We start from the raw sequence: 19,519 nt of genomic DNA on the forward strand, positions 1-19,519 counted from the left end.
CCATCAAACAGGTTAAAAAACACACACATAAAAGCACTGTTTAATGAGGCTTTGTGCGCTCAACCTTTTGGCAAAGCAATTGGCAGTCTGTGATGAGTGAGCACAAGGAGAATAAAAGTTTACAGGACAGAAGACCTTTCAGCAGAGAATGAGGCCACGAGCTGGTCCATAAATGCTGACTCTTAACTGGAAATGATGGGATGCAGTTGTGTTGGGAAAAGAGTGGGAAGCTGGACTAACCAGGAGGAAGGAACCTGGATTTTGTGGCAGGAACAGAAAAAGACTGTCCCTCAACTTAACACTCAGCCTGGACTTCGCTACAGCTGGGTTCATGCAGCGTTTTCTGCTTTTTCAGAAACAAAGGCAATCTGTACTTAAGTTACAATCATTTAAAGATTAATTTCAAATTACTTCGTTTTTTTGTTTTACTAGTTTATGTTTGTGGATTTGATGTATTCTATTACATGCGTATGATATGAAGATTAACTTAAGAAGAAATAGCTGTTTCCTATTAGTCCACAGACCTAGATTTGTCTACATAGAATAGGAAGAAATAATTAGCAGAAGACAAGTTTTTACTAAAGGTGTCTTTACTAAAGGAAAGTAATAGAGAAAGCAAAAAGATATTTCTGTACGATGCTGTATTTTGTGTTGTGGATCTTACTGAGGGCGGCCTCAATGGTAATGTCACGCCCCACCTCGGCGGCTGGCAGCGAGAGCTCCCTCGGCTCGCCGAGCTCCTCCTCGGCTGGCAGCGCCGGTTGTTCCTTCCGCTCGCCGAGCTCCTCTGCTGGTGGTTCGCTGAGCTGCTCCTGCTCGCTGAGCTGCTCCGGCTCGCTGAGCTCCGGCTCGCTGAGCTCCGGCTCGCTGAGCTCCGGCTCGCTGAGCTCCGGCTCGGGCAGAGCGAGCTCCTCCCGCTCGCTGAGCTCCGGCTCCCGCTCGCTGAGCTCCGGCTCGGGCAGATCGAGCTCCTCCCGCTCGCTGGGCTCCTGCTCCGCCACGCTGAGCCGCTCCTCCGGCTCACCGGGCTCCTGCTCCGGCTCGCAGGGCTCCACAGCTGGCGGTGCGGGCTCCTCCCGCTCTCCGAGCACCCTGAGCACCTCCGGCTGCGCTACAGCTACTGACGGTCGATCTGGAGGTGAAGATGGTGATGCGGTGTCTGCAGGTGGGGAAGGTGAAGGTAGAGTAGGTGATGCAGATGGCGAAGCCGAGAGTGCTGCGGTCGCTGCAGTCTGATGGGACTCTGGTGGAGAAGTAGCTGCAGAGGGAGGAGGTGATGATGGTGTGGCCGCTGCTCCCGGTGGACTGGCCAACGATGCAGGGACAGACGGGTGAAATGATGGCAGAGGTGGTCCAGCAGGCATATCGACCTCCAACTGAGGATGAAGGTGAGAGGCTGACCGGACTGAAGACTCAGTCACCAGCTGGGCAGCAGACTCCGTTACTAGCTGGGCAGCGGACTGAGTTGAGGGTGATATGGCTATTATGAAGGGTGGAGAGGATGAGAATGTTACAGCTGGCTCAACAAATTCCAGGGGTCCAGAGGCAACTGAGGCCTCCAGTTCGGCCTCTGGGGAAGCCCTGGGGAGAACCTCTGTCTCCATATGGCCAGACTGAGCCAAAAAGTCATCTGGGTCTGTATGCTGTGAACTCCCTAGCTCCCAGCTCACAGTCTCAGAGTGAACATCTTCTGAGTTTTTGGAGGTAAAGCAAACAGTTTCTGACCCCACCGACTCTGAGCTAACTACCTCAGGGCTGTCTATGCAAAATTCTGCCCCAGCATTAGCACTCAGGCCACATTCGTCCGTCGGTGGTCCAAAAATCCCCACTGGGAGTTCAGTTACACCTCTTACAGTTTCTCCATTGTTAATTGCCGTAGTGGCTATAGTCTCTATGTCCATGTTCACAGGAAGGGAATTTACGACACCGGCAGAGTCCATTTTACTCACTGTGGCGTCCAGAGCCGCTGGTCCTGAGCCTTCGACCAGCACAGGAGTGAGTGTAGAGGTGGCTGAACGCTGCTTGCGAGGACGCCTTCTCCTCCGTGAAGGCGGGGCCGGGTGTACGGAAACAGTCCTCTGCTGTTCATCTGTGTTTTGATTTTCAATGACAGGAGTAATAGAAACAAATGAGTCGGGTTTACTCACTGCGGTAATGAGTGCTGTCGGTCCGTCGCCAGCTGACCGGACTGAAACCGCAGGAGTGGGTTGAGGTGTAATGGGGTGATGATGGCGAGTGCGACATCCCTTCTGTAATGGAGGATCAAACAATTGTGCCACAAGCATCGACGGGAAAGTCCTCCGCCGATGCGCAAAAAACCAAGCGGCTAGAGTTTCTAGGTGAGCAGCCGAACCTTCCTTGCTCGGACTGCCCAAGCCGAATAAATCAAAACTAGAGCTCTCTCGTAAAATAGTGACCAATAGCCTAAGGTTGTTAATGTCCAAAAAGTTCATGGTGAAGGTAGTGGATGAGAGATAATTGTCAAAGAACACTACCTGTATGTCTCTTGTGTGGGTCTACAGCCTGGATTACGCTCCGGCAGTAATCCCATAGCTGCGTGAGCGATCTCTCCTCCGTGGCAACTCCTGAGTTTGCTGGGTCCATGGTGGTTGGCGGGATCATTCTGTCACGGTCTGGCTGGCAGACCGTGGGGATGTGGGGAAAGGAGGACCCAAAACGCAGACTCTGCGATGCAAACAGTGCTCTTTATTCACAGTGAAAAACTGTAAACACAATAACTCCCCGTTGCTCCCTTGAACCCCGTGTGCGTGCTTCCCTCCGACGTCTGTGCTCGTGCTCGTGCTCCCCGCTGTTGTGTTTCCGCACACCCCGTGCGTGCTGCCTTTCTGGACCACTCTTCCTCCTGCAGGGAAACCATAGAGGCAGCCGTCAACACTAACCCTCGGCGGGCATATACGAACAACACAGACATATGCTGACACACTAACTTGGTACGATAACTCAATGATCCCGCGCCGGTGGGAGCTCCAACACTCTCCTAAGTAGCTCCCCCGACGAGCCCTGATCACCAACAGGTGTGGCAGGAACTTCAGGTGTGGCCAGTCCTTCGCAGGGCCACACCCATCAGGCCTGCAGGTGGCTGTGCTCCATCCTCCAGCCACACCCGCAGACATACACACGTATACACCCACACCCTGCCTATACATACGAGTGGGACACAGACTAACACAGCATTGTGGAGAAAACACACATCACCAAATAATAATAATACTAACAACAATAACAACAGTCAAAACTGGTCACGGACCCCCGAGTCCTCCAGAGCCGGGTCCGTGACAGGTAAAGTGCAGACAAGAACCCTGGAGGAGGTCCTTAACTACAGGAATCTGAGTAAAACCTTTCTGTAGAGCTGATTGGAATTCAGCTTCAAGTCAATGGTACTTTCAACTGTTCTGTTAAAATGTTTAGATTCTTGTTTAAGCCCTGTTCGTTGTTTACTTTTATTTGAGTACTAAATTTGTCTTCAGCTCATTTGTTTCTTAAACAGCAGAAGTAGCTGCTGTGGATGCGTAAAAAACCCTCACACGTCTTGTAGTCCCATTTCTCCTTTTGTCTGAGTTTTAAATTACCAAGACGATGTTAAACCAATTACATTTATGTGTTATTCACTAGACCATACACAACTGCAAAAGAAATTTGCACATTCATTTCAGAATAGGAAAAAGTGACACAGCTCACGAGTTTTGTACAGACAGTATTTAATCACGAGTGAAATTGTTTGTTTAAACTTAAGATGAAGAATCAAAACCTTTTTGTTGGGGCATAACGAGGGAGCTCCACAGGTCTCTCTGCTTTCATGGTGCCCAAGTCTGATGTTGGCGTCTCCCCTGATCGCCCCCTGCTGGCAGAAAACAATAAAATAAATAAGAACATGAGAAAGACAGCTGTCAGTTTTGGTAACCTCTTAAGTAGAGCCACATTTGGCTGCTATATTTGGATGGGCAAACAAAAATAAATGAATTTCAGATGCAAGCTCTGAGATAAGTTTTTTTGTACATGTTGGGTGACAAAAATAAGCATCATTACAATGATCTCATGGAACATAGCAGCCTATGATGGTCTGAACTGAAAGAGCAGCAGCAGCAGTTTCAGGAGTCAATGTGTGCATGTTTCATTTATAGAGAGATTATATTTTGAACATTTTTATTTTTTATTTTTGTCAACATACCTCTCATGAGTAATGCTACTGAAGTAAAAGCACAATGAATAGAATCAGTGGATTTTGTTTTTATTAAAAAGAAGAAGAACACAATTAGCCTGTTTTTTTTCTCTCTTCCCCAACTAAACATGAAGAGAGAGGAAGAGGGGTGTGTGTTTGTGATTTAGGATAATCTGTTTTTAAAGGAACATTTTTAAATACCACAGTTGTCTTTGATACTAGTTGTTAATGTTGCTATGCTGCTCATTTAACAGTCTTTCTATAAATGAAAATAACAAAGAATTCAACACCATAACACACATCTAAAGGAAAAGTTGATCCTCACAGCAGCAGCTTCTCTCTGTGCTGATACTCAGAAAAGATGCAAATAACATCTGAGATAGATTTCACTAAAGTATTGACTGTTATAACTCACCAAAGTAGAAGTAAGAAATGAATGTGTGTGACTTCTTCTTTCAAGCTACAGGATTGTGTCTGTGTTTTATTTGTAGCTCTGACTTCATAGTTAATCAGCTCTGTACTTTCCAAGAGACATGGTGCTCTGCTTCTTACTCTGAATACTTTTTTAACTCCTGTGTTATGTGCTGCTTTTTCTATTAACTGAATAACAAAGGACATAGGCAATATACCTTGTTTAGGTGGTCTGGCTGTCAAAGCCTCAAAAAAATGTCTGTTATTGTGTAGATTTTTTTCCAACCACCATTTCAGAAATACAAATATTTTCTAAAACTCACCATTTTCTAACAACTCCCACTCCAGTGGCTATCAGAATAATCAGAAAAATCACACCTGCTCCAGAGGCTATGAAAATATTCTGCATGTTGTCTGTTCAAAAAGAAGGCATATTGAATATTTTTTGTTTTGCCATGTAATTATAAACTACAGGAATCTGAGTAAAACGTTTCTGTAGAGCTGATTGGAATTCAGCTTCAAGTCAATGGCACTTTTAACTGTTCTGTTAAAATGTTTAGATTCTTGTTTAAGCCCTGTTCGTTGTTTACTTTTATTTGAGTACTAAATTTGTCTTCAGCTCATTTGTTTCTTAAACAGCAGAAGTAGCTGCTGTGGATGCGTAAAAAACCCTCACACGTCTTGTAGTCCCATTTCTCCTTTTGTCTGAGTTTTAAATTACCAAGACGATGTTAAACCAATTAAAATTATGTGTTATTCACTAGACCATACACAACTGCGAAAGAAATTTGCACATTCATTTCAGAATAGAAAAAAGTGACACAGCTCACAGTTTCAGTTCCTCTCCAGTGTTTAAAGTGAGAGAAACAGTTCGTGTATGAGCTCTGTCCTGGTTCACATGTGCCTCCTAAATGTCTCTCTACTTATTGAGCCATCCCTTGACTTTTTGTCAGATAATTAAAGTGACAAAAATTTGTGTTCAGGCTCAATATCTATTGTTCTTGAAAGTTAAAATATCAGTGAATCAAAATCAAATCTCTTGTTCTTTTTCAGTGCACCTGACCTTTAGTGTGGGTCAGCCAGTTGCAGCTTTTTGCCTCAGTCACAAACTTCTGCATTAACATTTAGCTATACCTTGTCAGCCCTTTCCAGACCTTTTTCCCCTCACCACATCCTGACTTTCCTTTCCAAGTGATATTGTGAATATGTGTTAATATGGTGCTACGGCTAATTGTAGCCACATCTGTCACTGCAGCCATCTTCCTCTGCTTGTCCACCACCACTATGTCCGGTTGGTTAGCCAACACCAGTTGGTCTGTTTGTATCTGGCCACAGGATATTAGCTCGTTCATTTTCAACCACCCTAGGGGGCTTTTCTTGTTTTGCCTTAGGGACTTCCAGGTCATACTCAGCACAGATGTGTCTGTATACTATGCTGGCCACTTGTTTATGGCGTTCCATGTATGACTCGCTGCCAGCATCTTGCACACTGCTGTTATGTGCTGGATTGTCTCAGGGGCATCTTTACACAGCCTGCACCTGGTGTGGTAGACCCCAACTCCTCTATTTCTTGTGCTTAGAGATTGTTCCTGTGCTGCCATGACTGGTATGTCTGTGCTGTCTTTCAGTCCAGGAACCGGCAGGACTTCTGGATGTCAGCCAATTCTTATATCTGTCTGTAGTACATACCATGCAAGGGCCTGTCCTTCCATAGTGGTTCCTCCTCTTGCTCCTCTTTCTTTGGTTTCTGCTGCCTGAAATATTCACTAAGCATGTGATTGGTTGTGACCATCCTCCCGATAGATATATAGATATGTAGATGAATATGTATGTATAACTATGTATCTACTGTATATCTCTTGTGTCTCTGCTGAAATTTCCAATGGTGGACTTCTGAGATCCAATCTTCTTAACTGCTCATCTCAAAGGTTATTTCATGTCTTCATTTTATGTTACTTTACTTAGATTTGTCCTTAGCACATTTTCACAAGAATATTTATTTTACCATTTGTTATTTATTGTACTCCCTTTTAAACCAGTTGTAGTAACATTTTGTCTTTAAAACTGTTTGTCTATCAGACTTTACTCAATACGTTTATTAAATCATAGACATTTTTAAAGTAGACATTCAGAGATCAGAGTGCCACACACAGTACATACGCTTCGTCATATTTCCCGTCTTAGCTTTCAGGAGACTTTCGTTTGGCTCATTATCTCCGTCTCTCTCCACCTTTCTTTTCGTCACCGTTAAATATTTTTTCCATTTTTCTTGCAGGTTTGTTTACGACACTTCATATCTCCTGCTCTGTGTGTGTGTTCGTGCATGCTTGGTGCCAAAAACCCTGCCACCTACTGTAGTAGACCTGCAATTACAGTTTATTCTAGGGGAAAAGAAGCATGTTCCGCGGGGTCACAGGTGGCGCGCCCCACTATTTGAGAAGGACTGCCTGAATCTACTGGTCAGGTTAAACAGATTCATATTTACTTAGTTATATTCTGATCAGTAGAAGCATAATTAACTATCAGCAAAATTTGATTCTTTGTTTGAGCATTACAACACTTAATGCTATTTCTCTCATTCAAAATCATCTATAATGATGGGCATGAATGAATTTGTGACACAGCCTCTTCTCAGTCCCAGGTGTGAATATAAAAGCTGGATCGTGTCTACACACAAAATCCAGACATTAGACCAGACATGTTCACTACTCCAACCACATTTCTCAGTAAAAATATTGATCAGGCTTATATTTTTGATTTTTCTTGTGGTTTTTGACTAAGATTAAAGATCTTAATCTACCATTAGGATATATGGAAAAATAATAAATGAGAATGGTTCTGTTTCAGCCTTCAGATCAACTTTTATACATGGGTGGGGCGACTTCAAGCATGACCCCATATCGCACAACAATTTATATTAGGCCTGCACTTTTGCAGAACAGTTTTCAAAGTCTGAAAGGTTTTGAGGGAAAAAAACTAAACATTTTGGTTTTTTGGTTCACTCGCTGTTTTGAAATTTGCATGAACAAAATAAAAAAATAAAAAAAAATAAAAAAGTGAAAAGAAAAGAAAAAAAGAAATTGTGTTTCAAAACCAAAAAAGAACAAGAACAAAAGCAAATTAACAAGAAACTCAAAATCCTGGGTCCAAGACCCAGGAGACCCAGGAACCATTACTTTTAGTTCCAATCAGGCTATCTTCAAAGTAGCCAAATGTTTCAAGTCTATTATCAAATGTGCCCCATTTTATACACAAACATTGAAATTAGGCACACGGTTCTGAAAATACAAAGTCATGTATCAACATCATGACTCCAAACTGCTACACTCTCCACTGGTCTCACTCAAATAATATAAATCAGGCAAATGATATAGTTCAGGCAAATCTCTGAATACACGGCTGCCTTTCCCAAGACAGCCTCAAGAATGAAGGAGGAGATACCAGAAGACAGGCTGTTACACAAAGAAAGCTAGGCAGGCCATAAAAGTAATACCAGCAGGACTGGCATCTCTTCCTTTCTATTCCACTTGGGCATATTTATGATTAAGTTATTAGAAACAGGCTCCAAAACGGTGGCATGAAGGCCCCACATCCTTTAGCGGAACCTGTGCTGACAGACCAGCATTATCCACCTTAACTGGTTTTTGATAACCCATGACACAAATAATAAAAGACATGATTGAACTCAAATAATGAACAAAATAGTTATTGACTTAGCTAACTTAATAATTCATCTTAAGGGTAAATAATTCATAGCACATTACTGTCAGACACTATGCTGCAATAATAACTCAGAATTATTATTATTAGTTATTATTAAAAATGATCTATTTCTTATATTTTGTTACATAAGAAATTATTTAGGGCAGCACTGTGGTGGAGTGGCTGGCGCTGTTGCCTCACAGCAAGAAGGTCCTGAGTCTCCACCACCTGACCGGGCCTTTCTATGTGGAGGTTGCATGTTCTCCCTGTGTTTGCATGGGTTCTCTCTGGGTACTTTGGCTTCCTCTCACAGTCCAAAGACATGCAGTTAGTGGGGTTGGTCTAAATTACCCGTGAATGTGAGTACGAATGGTTGCCTGACTCTATGTGTTAGGCCCCCCCCCCCTTTTTTTTAAATTACACTCATTTATATAATGAGTTAAATAAAAATCAAAGCTTAAATATGTTTAGTAACCAGACAACTTTGGTATTATTAGAGTACTTTATTGGTAATAATTCAAAGCACATCATTTAATAACCAGTAAAGAAATCCTCTGAGAGCAACAAGCACAAAGATTAGTATTTACTTAATTGTGTTTTAGAAAGAAAATGACAGATGACAGAAATAAACAATTAATATTTCAAATTGTTTAAGGTTTTTCTTTTTTCTTGACTCATATAACAACATGGACTGAAGCTGATCTTCCACACGCTACACATTGTTGTATATTGACTCATCGCAGTCAGTCTAGACAGAGAAACAAGATTAATTCACTCACTTTGTTTATGCATGCACATTATGAATGAATTATTGAAAAAAAAATCATTACTTGTCCCTACATTGCCATAGAGATGATCATTGGCATAAATGTCAGAACAAGACATATCCTTCCTGTCCTCTTTCCTGCAGAAAGAATGCAAACACATTAAATCAAGTTACACATCTTCTTAAATCATATTTAATCACGAGTGAGATTGTTTGTTTAAACTTAAGATGAAGAATCAAAACCTTTTTGTTGGGGCATAACGAGGGAGCTCCACAGGTCTCTCTGCTTTCATGGTGCCCAAGTCTGATGTTGGCGTCTCCCCTGATCGCCCCCTGCTGGCAGAAAACAATAAAATAAATAAGAACATGAGAAAGACAGCTGTCAGTTTTGGTAACCTCTTAAGTAGAGCCACATTTGGCTGCTATATTTGGATGGGCAAACAAAAATAAATGAATTTCAGATGCAAGCTCTGAGATAAGTTTTTTTGTACATGTTGGGTGACAAAAATAAGCATCATTACAATGATCTCATGGAACATAGCAGCCTATGATGGTCTGAACTGAAAGAGCAGCAGCAGCAGTTTCAGGAGTCAATGTGTGCATGTTTCATTTATAGAGAGATTATATTTTGAACATTTTTATTTTTTATTTTTGTCAACATACTTCTCATGAGTAATGCTACTGAAGTAAAAGCACAATGAATAGAATCAGTGGATTTTGTTTTTATTAAAAAGAAGAAGAACACAATTAGCCTGTTTTTTTTTCTCTCTTCCCCAACTAAACATGAAGAGAGAGGAAGAGGGGTGTGTGTTTGTGATTTAGGATAATCTGTTTTTAAAGGAACATTTTTAAATACCACAGTTGTCTTTGATACTAGTTGTTAATGTTGCTATGCTGCTCATTTAACAGTCTTTCTATAAATGAAAATAACAAAGAATTCAACACCATAACACACATCTAAAGGAAAAGTTGATCCTCACAGCAGCAGCTTCTCTCTGTGCTGATACTCAGAAAAGATGCAAATAACATCTGAGATAGATTTCACTAAAGTATTGACTGTTATAACTCACCAAAGCAGAAGTAAGAAATGAATGTGTGTGACTTCTTCTTTCAAGCTACAGGATTGTGTCTGTGTTTTATTTGTAGCTCTGACTTCATAGTTAATCAGCTCTGTACTTTCCAAGAGACATGGTGCTCTGCTTCTTACTCTGAATACTTTTTTTTAACTCCTGTGTTATGTGCTGCTTTTTCTATTAACTGAATAACAAAGGACATAGGCAATATACCTTGTTTAGGTGGTCTGGCTATCAAAGCCTCAAAAAAATGTCTGTTATTGTGTAGATTTTTTTTCCAACCACCATTTCAGAAATACAAATATTTTTTATTTTTTTTTGCCTGTCCCGTTTGGCTCTTTTGCCATCAGAATTATTGTCTAAAGGCAAACAAAGATGCCCAACGGATTTACTTTACCAAATTGACCATCCCAGCCTTGCCGTAATGGTCCATTTGATTCACCTTTTATTGTTTCTTTTATTTTCACTTACTGAATATGGGACAGACTTGACTGGGGGAAAGAAGGGGAGAAAGAAAGAGGGAAAGAGAAACAGCTGAGAAGAGGGACGGGGGAGAAGGGCAAAAGACAAAAACCAACAGAACGGGCAGAGAAAAAAAAATGCATATATCAATCACCTGGATCGCCTGCTGAGAAAGAAAAAAGAAAACAAGCAGAAGAGAACAAGAGTAATAGAATAAACAACATCACAATGATATATGGGAATATGACAGTAAATACTAAATATTAAACATTATTGTGCAGCACATAAGATCAACAGAACACAGTGTGCTTTGAGGTAGGAGCCAAAAAGGGTGTAGTTTGTGGGTGTGATCACCCGTGTGTACACCTGTGAGCATGGACGCGCTTGTTTTTTGTTTTTTAAAAGGTTCCTTCATGTAATAATCTGCTAGAGGGTGTGGGGGGGCCACAGCCCCGTCCTCCAGGGCATGAAGCAGGTATGGAGGAGATCAAAACTCCAGACATCCAGAGGCCCCCAGAACACAAGAGACCAAGGAAGACCAACAGAGGGGCAGCCGCGCCACTGTCCCAGAAAGAGCTGAGGAGAGTCCCAGATGAGGGCTCACTCAGCAGCCGCGGAACAGAAGCCAGGGGGAGTTGCAGTGACGCGCCCGTGAGCTCCGTCGGCAGCCAGCCGTGCCTGAGAGGCCGGGGGCACCCCACCTCCGAAGTGGCCCGAGCGAGCCCCAGGCTCCAGGCCCCGATAAGCGGCCGCCAAGGAGTGAGCCGGTGTGTACCTGGACGCCCATCCACACAAAGAACCACCAACGCACCGATGTCTGAGGGAGTCCGCCACTGGCAGGGGAAGTGGTGGTAGGGGGAGATAGGCCTCCAAACCTTGGAGAGCCTGAGATGTCCCCAGAGAGGTGACGCCTGACACCCAACCTGACATATAGACACAGAAATACAGGCACACACAGATACAAACATCCATTCCCACCCTCATGCTCTCATATGCACTTACTCCACACATCAACGTGGAGACAGACATAAAGAGACGCTGTACACACAATCACACTCCCCAAGCGTACTCTACAAACCGGGTCTAGGTACCCTTGCCCCTGGAGGGGGGAACTGCAAATACAAATACAAATATTTTCTAAAACTCACCATTTTCTAACAACTCCCACTCCAGTGGCTATCAGAATAATCAGAAAAATCACACCTGCTCCAGAGGCTATGAAAATATTCTGCATGTTGTCTGTTCAAAAAGAAGGCATATTGAATATTTTTTGTTTTGCCATGTAAATATAAAGTGATAATAATTAATGCTTGAGATTCTTGAGATTGAAATTTTTTTCTTACCAGTAGCAGGTAACAAGAATGTGAGGTTAGCATTTCCCAGTGTGTTGTTTGCCAGGCAGTGAACAAACTTAAAGGACCCAAAGTATGTCTGCAGAGTTCCAGTAGTAACAGAGCCAACTGTCTCTATGCTGGTGCTTTGCAGGACTCTGTCACCAAGAACAAAATGGACCATGCTGGGAGGCCTGGACTCCACGATGCACTCACACTTTACCACATCATCCTCTGAGAAACACTTAGAGGAAGTCCTAATATCAGGGGGATCTGTAAGGACAATAGAGAGCTATAATTAGGAGATAAAAGATAGTTGTGCATTTATTATATACATTATATGGATAAAAGTAGCTGCTCAGCAATCTAAATTTATGCCATGTTGCCATGATGTAAGCAGAAGTTTTGAACTTTGGAGTTATTGAGTCAGATGACTCAATAACACTATGCGCCTCAGTACTTGGTGACACTGCTTTGTAACTTTATGTTAATTTTGAAATTTCTTCCTCCTAGATATTCCAAAAACTGGCTTCTCAAAACAGTAACATCCTATTACAGTACCACACTCAAGTTAAACGATCTCTCGAGAACGACCCATTCTTTCACAAATGCTTGTAAAGGCAGACTGTACGGCTGGGTGACTGATTTTATGCACCAGTGGCAACGGGACTGAAAACACCTGAATTTAAGGATTAATAGGTGTCAATAAAGTTTATCTTTGACTCACATGAAAATCTATTTTGTTGTTATATTTCTTCCATTTTGTACTCACATAACACATTGAGCTTCATGGTGCTTGATCTGTCTTGTCCTTCCTCATTGACAGCAGTGCAGTACACGGACTCTATTGAATGTCTGGAGACATTTGACATTGTGTAGGTTTGTCCCTTATTCAGCAGAGCACCAGTTTCACTGTGCCACTCATAGCTGCTGACAGGGTTAGCATCACTGGAGCACTTCAGGTGTGCAGTCTCTCCCTCATTCACTGACTGGTACTCAACCTTCACATTCACTGGAGCATCTGCATAGAAATATTAATCCTATTATGTTACTGTGCAGCATGTTATCTTATTTTACATACTGTCAGGTCAAGGTTGAGCTTATTTCAACATTCTGACATGACGGTGGCACCAAATGAAAAAGTTCAGGAAGTCGATGAAAGTCACCAATATTTTGGAGATGATGAATATACTGACAAAATATCAAAGCAGTCAATCCAGTAGTTGTTAAGACTAAATCGACTTTCAGTCAGTGAGTCATTGTCATACCACTAGACTGACGTCGCTGTTCATTAAACAAACAAACAAAACAAAAAATAAATAAATAAGAGAGAAAAACGAATTTATAAATAATTCATAAAAACATTTTAAAAAGGATGCATATAGAAAGGCATAGAATTTACAGTTCTTTTTGGCACAAGCTCATTCAGTGCAATTATCAGGCAACTGAAAGATGACTTATCGTGTCAGCAAGCAGAGGTTTTGGCAGTTTGCAGGTCTGTAGCATTTTGGGTGTGTGTTAACCCAGCGGTCCCCAACCCCTGGGCCTCGGACCGGTACCGGTCTGTGAGTTGTTTGGTACCGGGCCGCGAGAGTTGAGGCTCAGGTGTGAAATGTATAGTTTTCAGGGTTTTTATCGGTTTTCAGTATTATTTTGTTATCGTTTTTATCGTTTACTCGGTTTTCCTTGGTCTTTTCACGTGTGTTATGAATAAATTTTCTTTTTTTCGGTACCGGTACTAGTTTTATTTTGTTGTATTTATGCGCGACACCTTAAAGGCCGGTCCATGAAAATATTGTCAGGCATAAACCGGTCCGTGGCGCAAAAAAGGTTGGGGACCGCTGTGTTAACCACAACACAAAGGAAGAAATACATTAGCAGCTAAATTAGATAAGTGGTTGTTTTTGCCCATCATTCTGAAATGGATCATAAGGCCATTTCCAAATAAGTTTCTCATTCTGCAGTGTGAAAGCTTATTCTCACTGTAGGAAACATTCAAGAAAGTTTGCAGTCTTTCCAGGAGTTGATGTCCCAACAAATTCACCCCAAAGTCAAACTACAATGCTAAAAAAAACAAACTAGTAATAAAAATGCAGTGTTAAAAAAAAAAATGAATAAATCAAAAAACCTACCAAAAATCTGGGCAGCATGACTGCAGTCATTCACTCAACCATGAACTCCTCAGTATATCAAAGTATTCTAGAGTCAAACATGAGGCTACAGCTTGTTTGCAGCTTGGTCTTAACTAGTTAATAATCCCAAGGAGATTACCTACCAAAGAATGACTGACAAAGAAAAGAATCAAGGTTTTGCAGTTGCCTCGTCAAAATTTAGATCTCAGATTTAAATTGTGTGGTGACAATTTAAAAGAGAGCTGTGCATAAAGAAGTGTCCACAAACCTCAATGAAATGAAGCAACCTTCTAAAGATGTGAAAGATTTCAAAATGATGTGAGAAACGGCTACTTACTTTACAAGTCATTGTAGCCAAAGGTACATGCTACTGGGTTTTGCTTAGTTTTCAAATTACTTTGGAGTTTTGTGTAAGTGTTCTTTAACATGATTGCACATACAGTGGCATGCAAAAGTTTGTGCAACCTTGTTAATAGTCAATATTTCCCTGTATTAATCGTTGGTTGTTACAATAAAAAAAAATGTCAGTTAAATATATCATATAGGAGACACACACAGTGATATTTCAGAAGTGAAATGAAGTTTATTGGATTTACAGAAATTGTGCAATAATTGTTTAAACAAAATCAGGCAGTTGCATAAATGTGGGCACTGTTGTCATGTTATTGATTCCAAAACCTTTAGAACTAATTATTGGAACTCAAATTGGCTTGGTAAGCTCAGTGACCCCCGACCCTACATACACAGGTGAATCCATTAATGAGAAAGAGTATTTAAGGGGGTCAATTGTAAGCTTCCCTCCTCTTTCAATTTTCATTGAAGAGTAGCAACATGGGGTCTCAAAACAACTCTCAAATGATCTGAAGACAAAGATTGTTCACCATCATGGTTTAGGGGAAGGATACAGAAAGCTGTCTCAGAGATTTAAGCTGTCTGTTTCCACAGTTAGGAACATATTGAGAAAATGGAAGACCACAGGCTCAGTTCAAGTTAAGGCTCGAAGTGGCAGACCAAGAAAAATCTCAGAAAGACAGAAACGACGAATGGTGAGAACAGTCAGAGTCAACCCAAAGACCAGCACCAAAGACCTACAACATCATCATGCAGCAGATGGAGTCACTGTGCATCGTTCAACCATTTGCCACACTTTACACAAGAAGATGCTGTATGCGAGAGTGATGCAGAGGAAGCCTTTTCCCTGCCCACAGCACAAACAGAGCCGCTTGAGGTATGCTAAAGCACATTCGGACTTCATTATTCATTCTGGAATAAGGTGCTGTGGACTGAAGAAACTAAAATGTAGTTATTTGGGCATACCAAGGGGCGTTATGCATGGAGGAAAAAGAAAACAGCATTCCAAGAAAAACACCTTCTACCTACAGTAAAATATGGTGGTGGTTCCATCATGCTGTGGGGCTGTGTGGCCAGTGCAGGGACTGGGAATCTTGTCAAAGTTGAGGGACACATGGATTCCACTCAGTATCAGCAGATTCTGGAGACCAATGTCCAGGAATCAGTGACAAAACTGAAGCTGCGCCGGGGCTGGATCTTTCAACAAGACAACAACCCGAAACACTGCTCAAAATCCACTAAGACATTCATGCAGAGGAACAAGTACAACGTTCTGGAACGTTCATCTCAGTCCCCAGACCTGTATATTATTGAAAATCTGTGGTGTGAGTTAGAGAGAGCTGTCCATGCTCGGAAGCCATCAAACATGAATGAACTAGAGACGTTTTGTAAAGAGGAGTGGTCCAAAATACCTTCAAACACAATCCAGACTCTTGTTGGATCCTACAGGAAGCGTTTAGAGGCTGTAATTTCTGCAAAAGGCGGATCTACTAAATATTGATTTCATTTCTTTTTTTTTTGTGGTGCCCAAATTTATGCACCTTCCTGATTTTGTTTAAACAATTACTGCACACTTTCTGTAAATCCAATAAACTTCATTTCACTTCTCAAGTACCACTGTGTGTGTCTCCTATATGATACATTTAACTGACATTTTTTTTTATTGTAACAACCAACGATTTATACAGGAAAATGACTACTAACAAGGTTGCCCAAACTTTTGCATCCCACTGTACAACATTTTTCTCCTAAAAATGAGCACTCTCTGCTTTTTTTTACTGTTAGTCATATGAAGTAATTGACATACACAAATCAATTGGCACTTTGTTCTATGCCAGCTTGTAATAAATATATATTTAAAGATAAACAGTTTCACATTCTGTGTAAAAAAATAAAATAAAATAAAAAAATAAAAAATAAAATATGAGTAACAAATTAAACTGTAAAAGTTTTAACTTGTTCTGCTTAGTTTTTGTTTTGAATGTAATTCTCAATATTTATGTTTCTTTTCCCTAATTTCTTTCTAATTCTAACAACTGCAAACACATGTAACAAAGCAACCATGCCTAGTGTCGGAACACCCTTAATTTTCATTATGTTGGTTTGTGCTTTCTTAGCCTGGTTTGTTGCAATTTCACTCGTGGGTTTTACGATTTCTATAGTCTTCTCTTTATAACTATAAAGACCATTGTATTCTAGATTTTTTAAAAGTGATCATTTTTACAATATTTATAAGATTTTCTTTCATCTACATGTATTTGTCAGTGCACACTTACATTTTACTTTAAGGGTCTTGGATGTTACCCGCTGCTTTCCACCGTGGTATGTAACACTGCATTGTAAAGGTTTGTTGTGATCAGAGTGGTTTGAGCGAAAGGTCAAAGTAGATGTTGCATTCCACTGGCCATTTTGAAGCTTCTGTGTTTGATCATGCTGCTCTCCAGAGTGACTCCAGTGGAAAGAAGGTGGATATGTGGGGCAGGAGTGAAACACAGAGCAGGATGCAGACACAGTTTGACCCTCCTTTACCTCCTCTTGCACAGAGAAATCAGTGGGATTTGGTTCATCTGTGTTAACAAGAAAGATCAAGATGATTTTAAGACCCAAACTAACTGTGATTTTTTTTGCAAATCCAAAGACTAATCCAATTGTTGAATTTCCAAATACCATAATGCGTAGAACTAATATAGGAAACAGATTAAGGTGAGGAGAAGGGAATAAGAGAAAAAACAAAGCAAAACACCATTCTTATAAAAATCTAACAATATGATAATGTGGACTTCACTTTACTATGATTTGACTTTATGCTGTGTGGCAGGTAAGCCAGGACCCAGCAATGAAAGACCAAATAGTAAACTAAAGAAGCAGCTTTATTGCTGTACGGAAAAAAAACTCAAAAATTCTAACACTAAGCTAAGGAACAAAACACAGAACTCTAAAACACAGAGAGATGCATACAACAGTGGGAAATGGGAAACTGAGGACATAAATATACACAACAGGGTAACGAGAGGATGGGTAGCAGGTGGAAATACAGCTGACACTAATTAGGAATCAACGAGGAATATTCCAATAACACTATTTAGTCCGGAAACATAGAAATAACGAACCAGTACCATAACACTTTCCACATGAGTGGATAATTTGAGTGTAACTGTATAGCATTCATTCAGTTAACTTACCGATCACTGAAACAGAGATTTTGTTCTTTGAGTAGGAAAATACGGTATAAGCTTCCATTATAATCCTGAAATGAAAGGTCCCTTCATCTCTTCTTGTAAGTTTATCAATCATCAGAGAACAATTCTTCTTGCTGAGGTCTCCCAGCAGCTTTGTCCTATTCCAAAACTGAGCTGGAGTTTGAGATGCATCAGAATGACAGATGACTTGATTATCATTATTATACCAAATCCCCGTGAAGGTCTGGGGGCTTTTTTGTGGTTCTGGGTAGTTATAAGAGCAGGGGATCACCACACATGAGCCAAGGAGACCTTTCACTGAGGATGGCACAGCAGCGGTCCAAGATGAAGCTTCTGTTGGAGTAACTGTAATAAATTTGAGAGTAAATTATGATGAAACAAAACAAATAAATAAGACTACCAACATAAGAAGGACAATGTAAATGTGTGTGAAAATAAAGAAAAGATCATGTAATACCGACATTATGTGTTACACAAAGATGTATGAAAATGTGAGAATTAAATTTTTCAGCTATACTTTAAAGGTCTATACTATCCATACCTTTAATGCAAATGTACATGAAGAACAAAGACCATTGTAAGACCATCTTTTCTTCTCACTGTCACGCCAACAAATACGGTGACAAGGATGTCTGTGTTTTTTTAAATTTCCTTCAGAAACATGTGACATGAAGTTGCCTCTTTACTTTTCACACATTTTGCAACCACTTTATCACACTCATCTTACTTTTTTCTGCATGTTCTGCAAAATAGAGAAGAAAATTAACTTCATCATATCTATTTTTTTCTTTGTTAGGTTTTGTAAATGGTTTGTGCTTGATCACAGCGTGTGGTTTCCTGCTGGTTTTGCCTCCTTATTTACACATCAGTTTGACATGTTCAGAGTGAAATGTGGTTACCCTCTCACGTGCACACAGACACACGCACAGCAGAAAGTCCATTTTGATGGCTCTACATGTTTAAGAGTATGAGTTATTGTAGATATGCATTTTAGCCTTTGCATTTCTTACACTGACCCCGGCCCCTGAAGAAAAAAAAAAAAAAAAAAAAAAAAAAAAAAAAAAAAAAAAAAAAAATCGCTGGTCGCCACATATGTGAGCACGAGAGAGGAAGACACCCTCGAAGTTCATCGAAACATTAACTTGATATTTATTCCTCCTTTAAACAAATTATTGTAAAGGAATTTTTATTTTGTTTTTATATGTATCTATTTTTAGTGAAATCAACTTATAAACTTATAATTCTTTTCTTTCTCGACATATTTTAAGTGACCTATATTTGACAAGAGCATAATAAAACTGAAATTCTGTTTATGGTGCGCCACTCCAATATTTTTAGTGGCCTCGCTATGGCCACCCCTATGAAACAACTCTGCACCCATGATTCTATCTATGAAAAAAAATATTTTTGTGTATCTAAAGGAAGAAATTTGCAATTTGTTTGGATTTCAGCTCTATTATATTTCTCATTAAATTAACAGGGACCCGGCTTCTTTGGTATATAGAATGACTACCAAAATAGTAATGGATTATTTTTAATTTGACAGCACTGTTTCACTGTCCAGCTCTGTTTTAGTCAAATGCGATGTCACATGACAGTGCAGCAAGACCTCACTCTTCATTTTGTGGCTTTTCTAAAGTAATGTGGGCAACAACCGGTGAATATAACATTTTAGCTAACGTGCAAAAGTACACTACCTTTACTCTGTGCTTTCTTGTAAAAAAAGTGTTTATATGGGTACACACGTGTGCAGGTAAACACGAGTTCATCTTTTATTTGGCTACACTGGTTGATGTGTTTGTGTACTTGCTATGGGAAGCAGAGCCAATCCACACCAAATGTTTCGGACTTGTGGCGCTGTGAAGAAGGAAAACTGGTGAAGGTAACTAAATGGTGTTGACAACGCGGTGT

The 19,519-nt window shown here is 40.6% G+C and overlaps 2 protein-coding genes and 1 long non-coding RNA gene across 4 annotated transcripts; all 3 read right to left on the minus strand.

Moving 5' to 3' along the window:
• Nucleotides 1-593: 593 nt before the first annotated feature.
• LOC147318480 (uncharacterized) lies at nucleotides 594-2,285 on the minus strand. The gene is made up of 2 exons (XM_086310145.1): nucleotides 1,894-2,285; nucleotides 594-1,722 (listed from the first exon to the last, which is right to left on the minus strand). The coding sequence occupies exons 1-2, from the start codon at nucleotides 2,283-2,285 to the stop codon at nucleotides 594-596; spliced, it is 1,521 nt and encodes a 506-aa protein (XP_086166271.1).
• Nucleotides 2,286-2,686: 401 nt separating this feature from the next.
• LOC147318481 (uncharacterized) lies at nucleotides 2,687-3,232 on the minus strand. The gene is made up of 2 exons (XR_015131380.1): nucleotides 2,949-3,232; nucleotides 2,687-2,863 (listed from the first exon to the last, which is right to left on the minus strand). It is a non-coding gene; the product is annotated as an uncharacterized LOC147318481 (long non-coding RNA).
• A 5,565-nt stretch (nucleotides 3,233-8,797) lies between these two features.
• Nucleotides 8,798-18,645, minus strand: LOC147318482 (sialic acid-binding Ig-like lectin 14). 2 transcript variants are annotated; one of them, XM_086310446.1, is made up of 9 exons: nucleotides 18,150-18,645; nucleotides 17,591-17,953; nucleotides 16,685-16,975; nucleotides 12,698-12,946; nucleotides 11,938-12,198; nucleotides 11,743-11,833; nucleotides 9,303-9,392; nucleotides 9,134-9,197; nucleotides 8,798-9,041 (listed from the first exon to the last, which is right to left on the minus strand). In XM_086310446.1, exons 1-9 carry the CDS (start codon nucleotides 18,193-18,195, stop codon nucleotides 9,006-9,008), a joined length of 1,491 nt encoding a protein of 496 aa, XP_086166572.1. In that variant the 5' UTR covers nucleotides 18,196-18,645; the 3' UTR covers nucleotides 8,798-9,005. The 2 variants fall into 2 exon arrangements, with proteins under 2 accessions (XP_086166572.1, XP_086166571.1); XM_086310445.1 differs by having other exon boundaries at nucleotides 9,303-9,395; nucleotides 18,150-18,644.
• Nucleotides 18,646-19,519: the final 874 nt, after the last annotated feature.

Source organism: Aulonocara sp. 'chitande type north' Nkhata Bay, linkage group LG11 (genome assembly GCF_057382095.1).
Source record: "Aulonocara sp. 'chitande type north' Nkhata Bay isolate Kocher_YH1m ecotype deep benthic linkage group LG11, A_spYH_male_GT1.1, whole genome shotgun sequence".
Lineage (NCBI taxonomy): Eukaryota > Metazoa > Chordata > Actinopteri > Cichliformes > Cichlidae > Aulonocara > Aulonocara sp. 'chitande type north' Nkhata Bay.

Coding starts and splice junctions, on each gene's coding strand:
- LOC147318480 (XM_086310145.1), bottom strand. CDS start 2,285: ATGCTTGTGGCACAATTGTTTGATCCTCCATTACAGAAGGGATGTCGC. Junction 1,723..1,893: donor CTTCCTGTGAACATGGACAT/AGAGACTATAGC, acceptor GTCGGTGGGGTC/AGAAACTGTTTGCTTTACCT.
- LOC147318482 (XM_086310445.1), bottom strand. CDS start 18,195: ATGGTCTTACAATGGTCTTTGTTCTTCATGTACATTTGCATTAAAG. Junction 16,976..17,590: donor AATCTCTGTTTCAGTGATCG/GTAAGTTAACTG, acceptor TTGTTAACACAG/ATGAACCAAATCCCACTGAT. Junction 12,199..12,697: donor CATGAAGCTCAATGTGTTAT/GTGAGTACAAAA, acceptor TTGTCCTTACAG/ATCCCCCTGATATTAGGACT.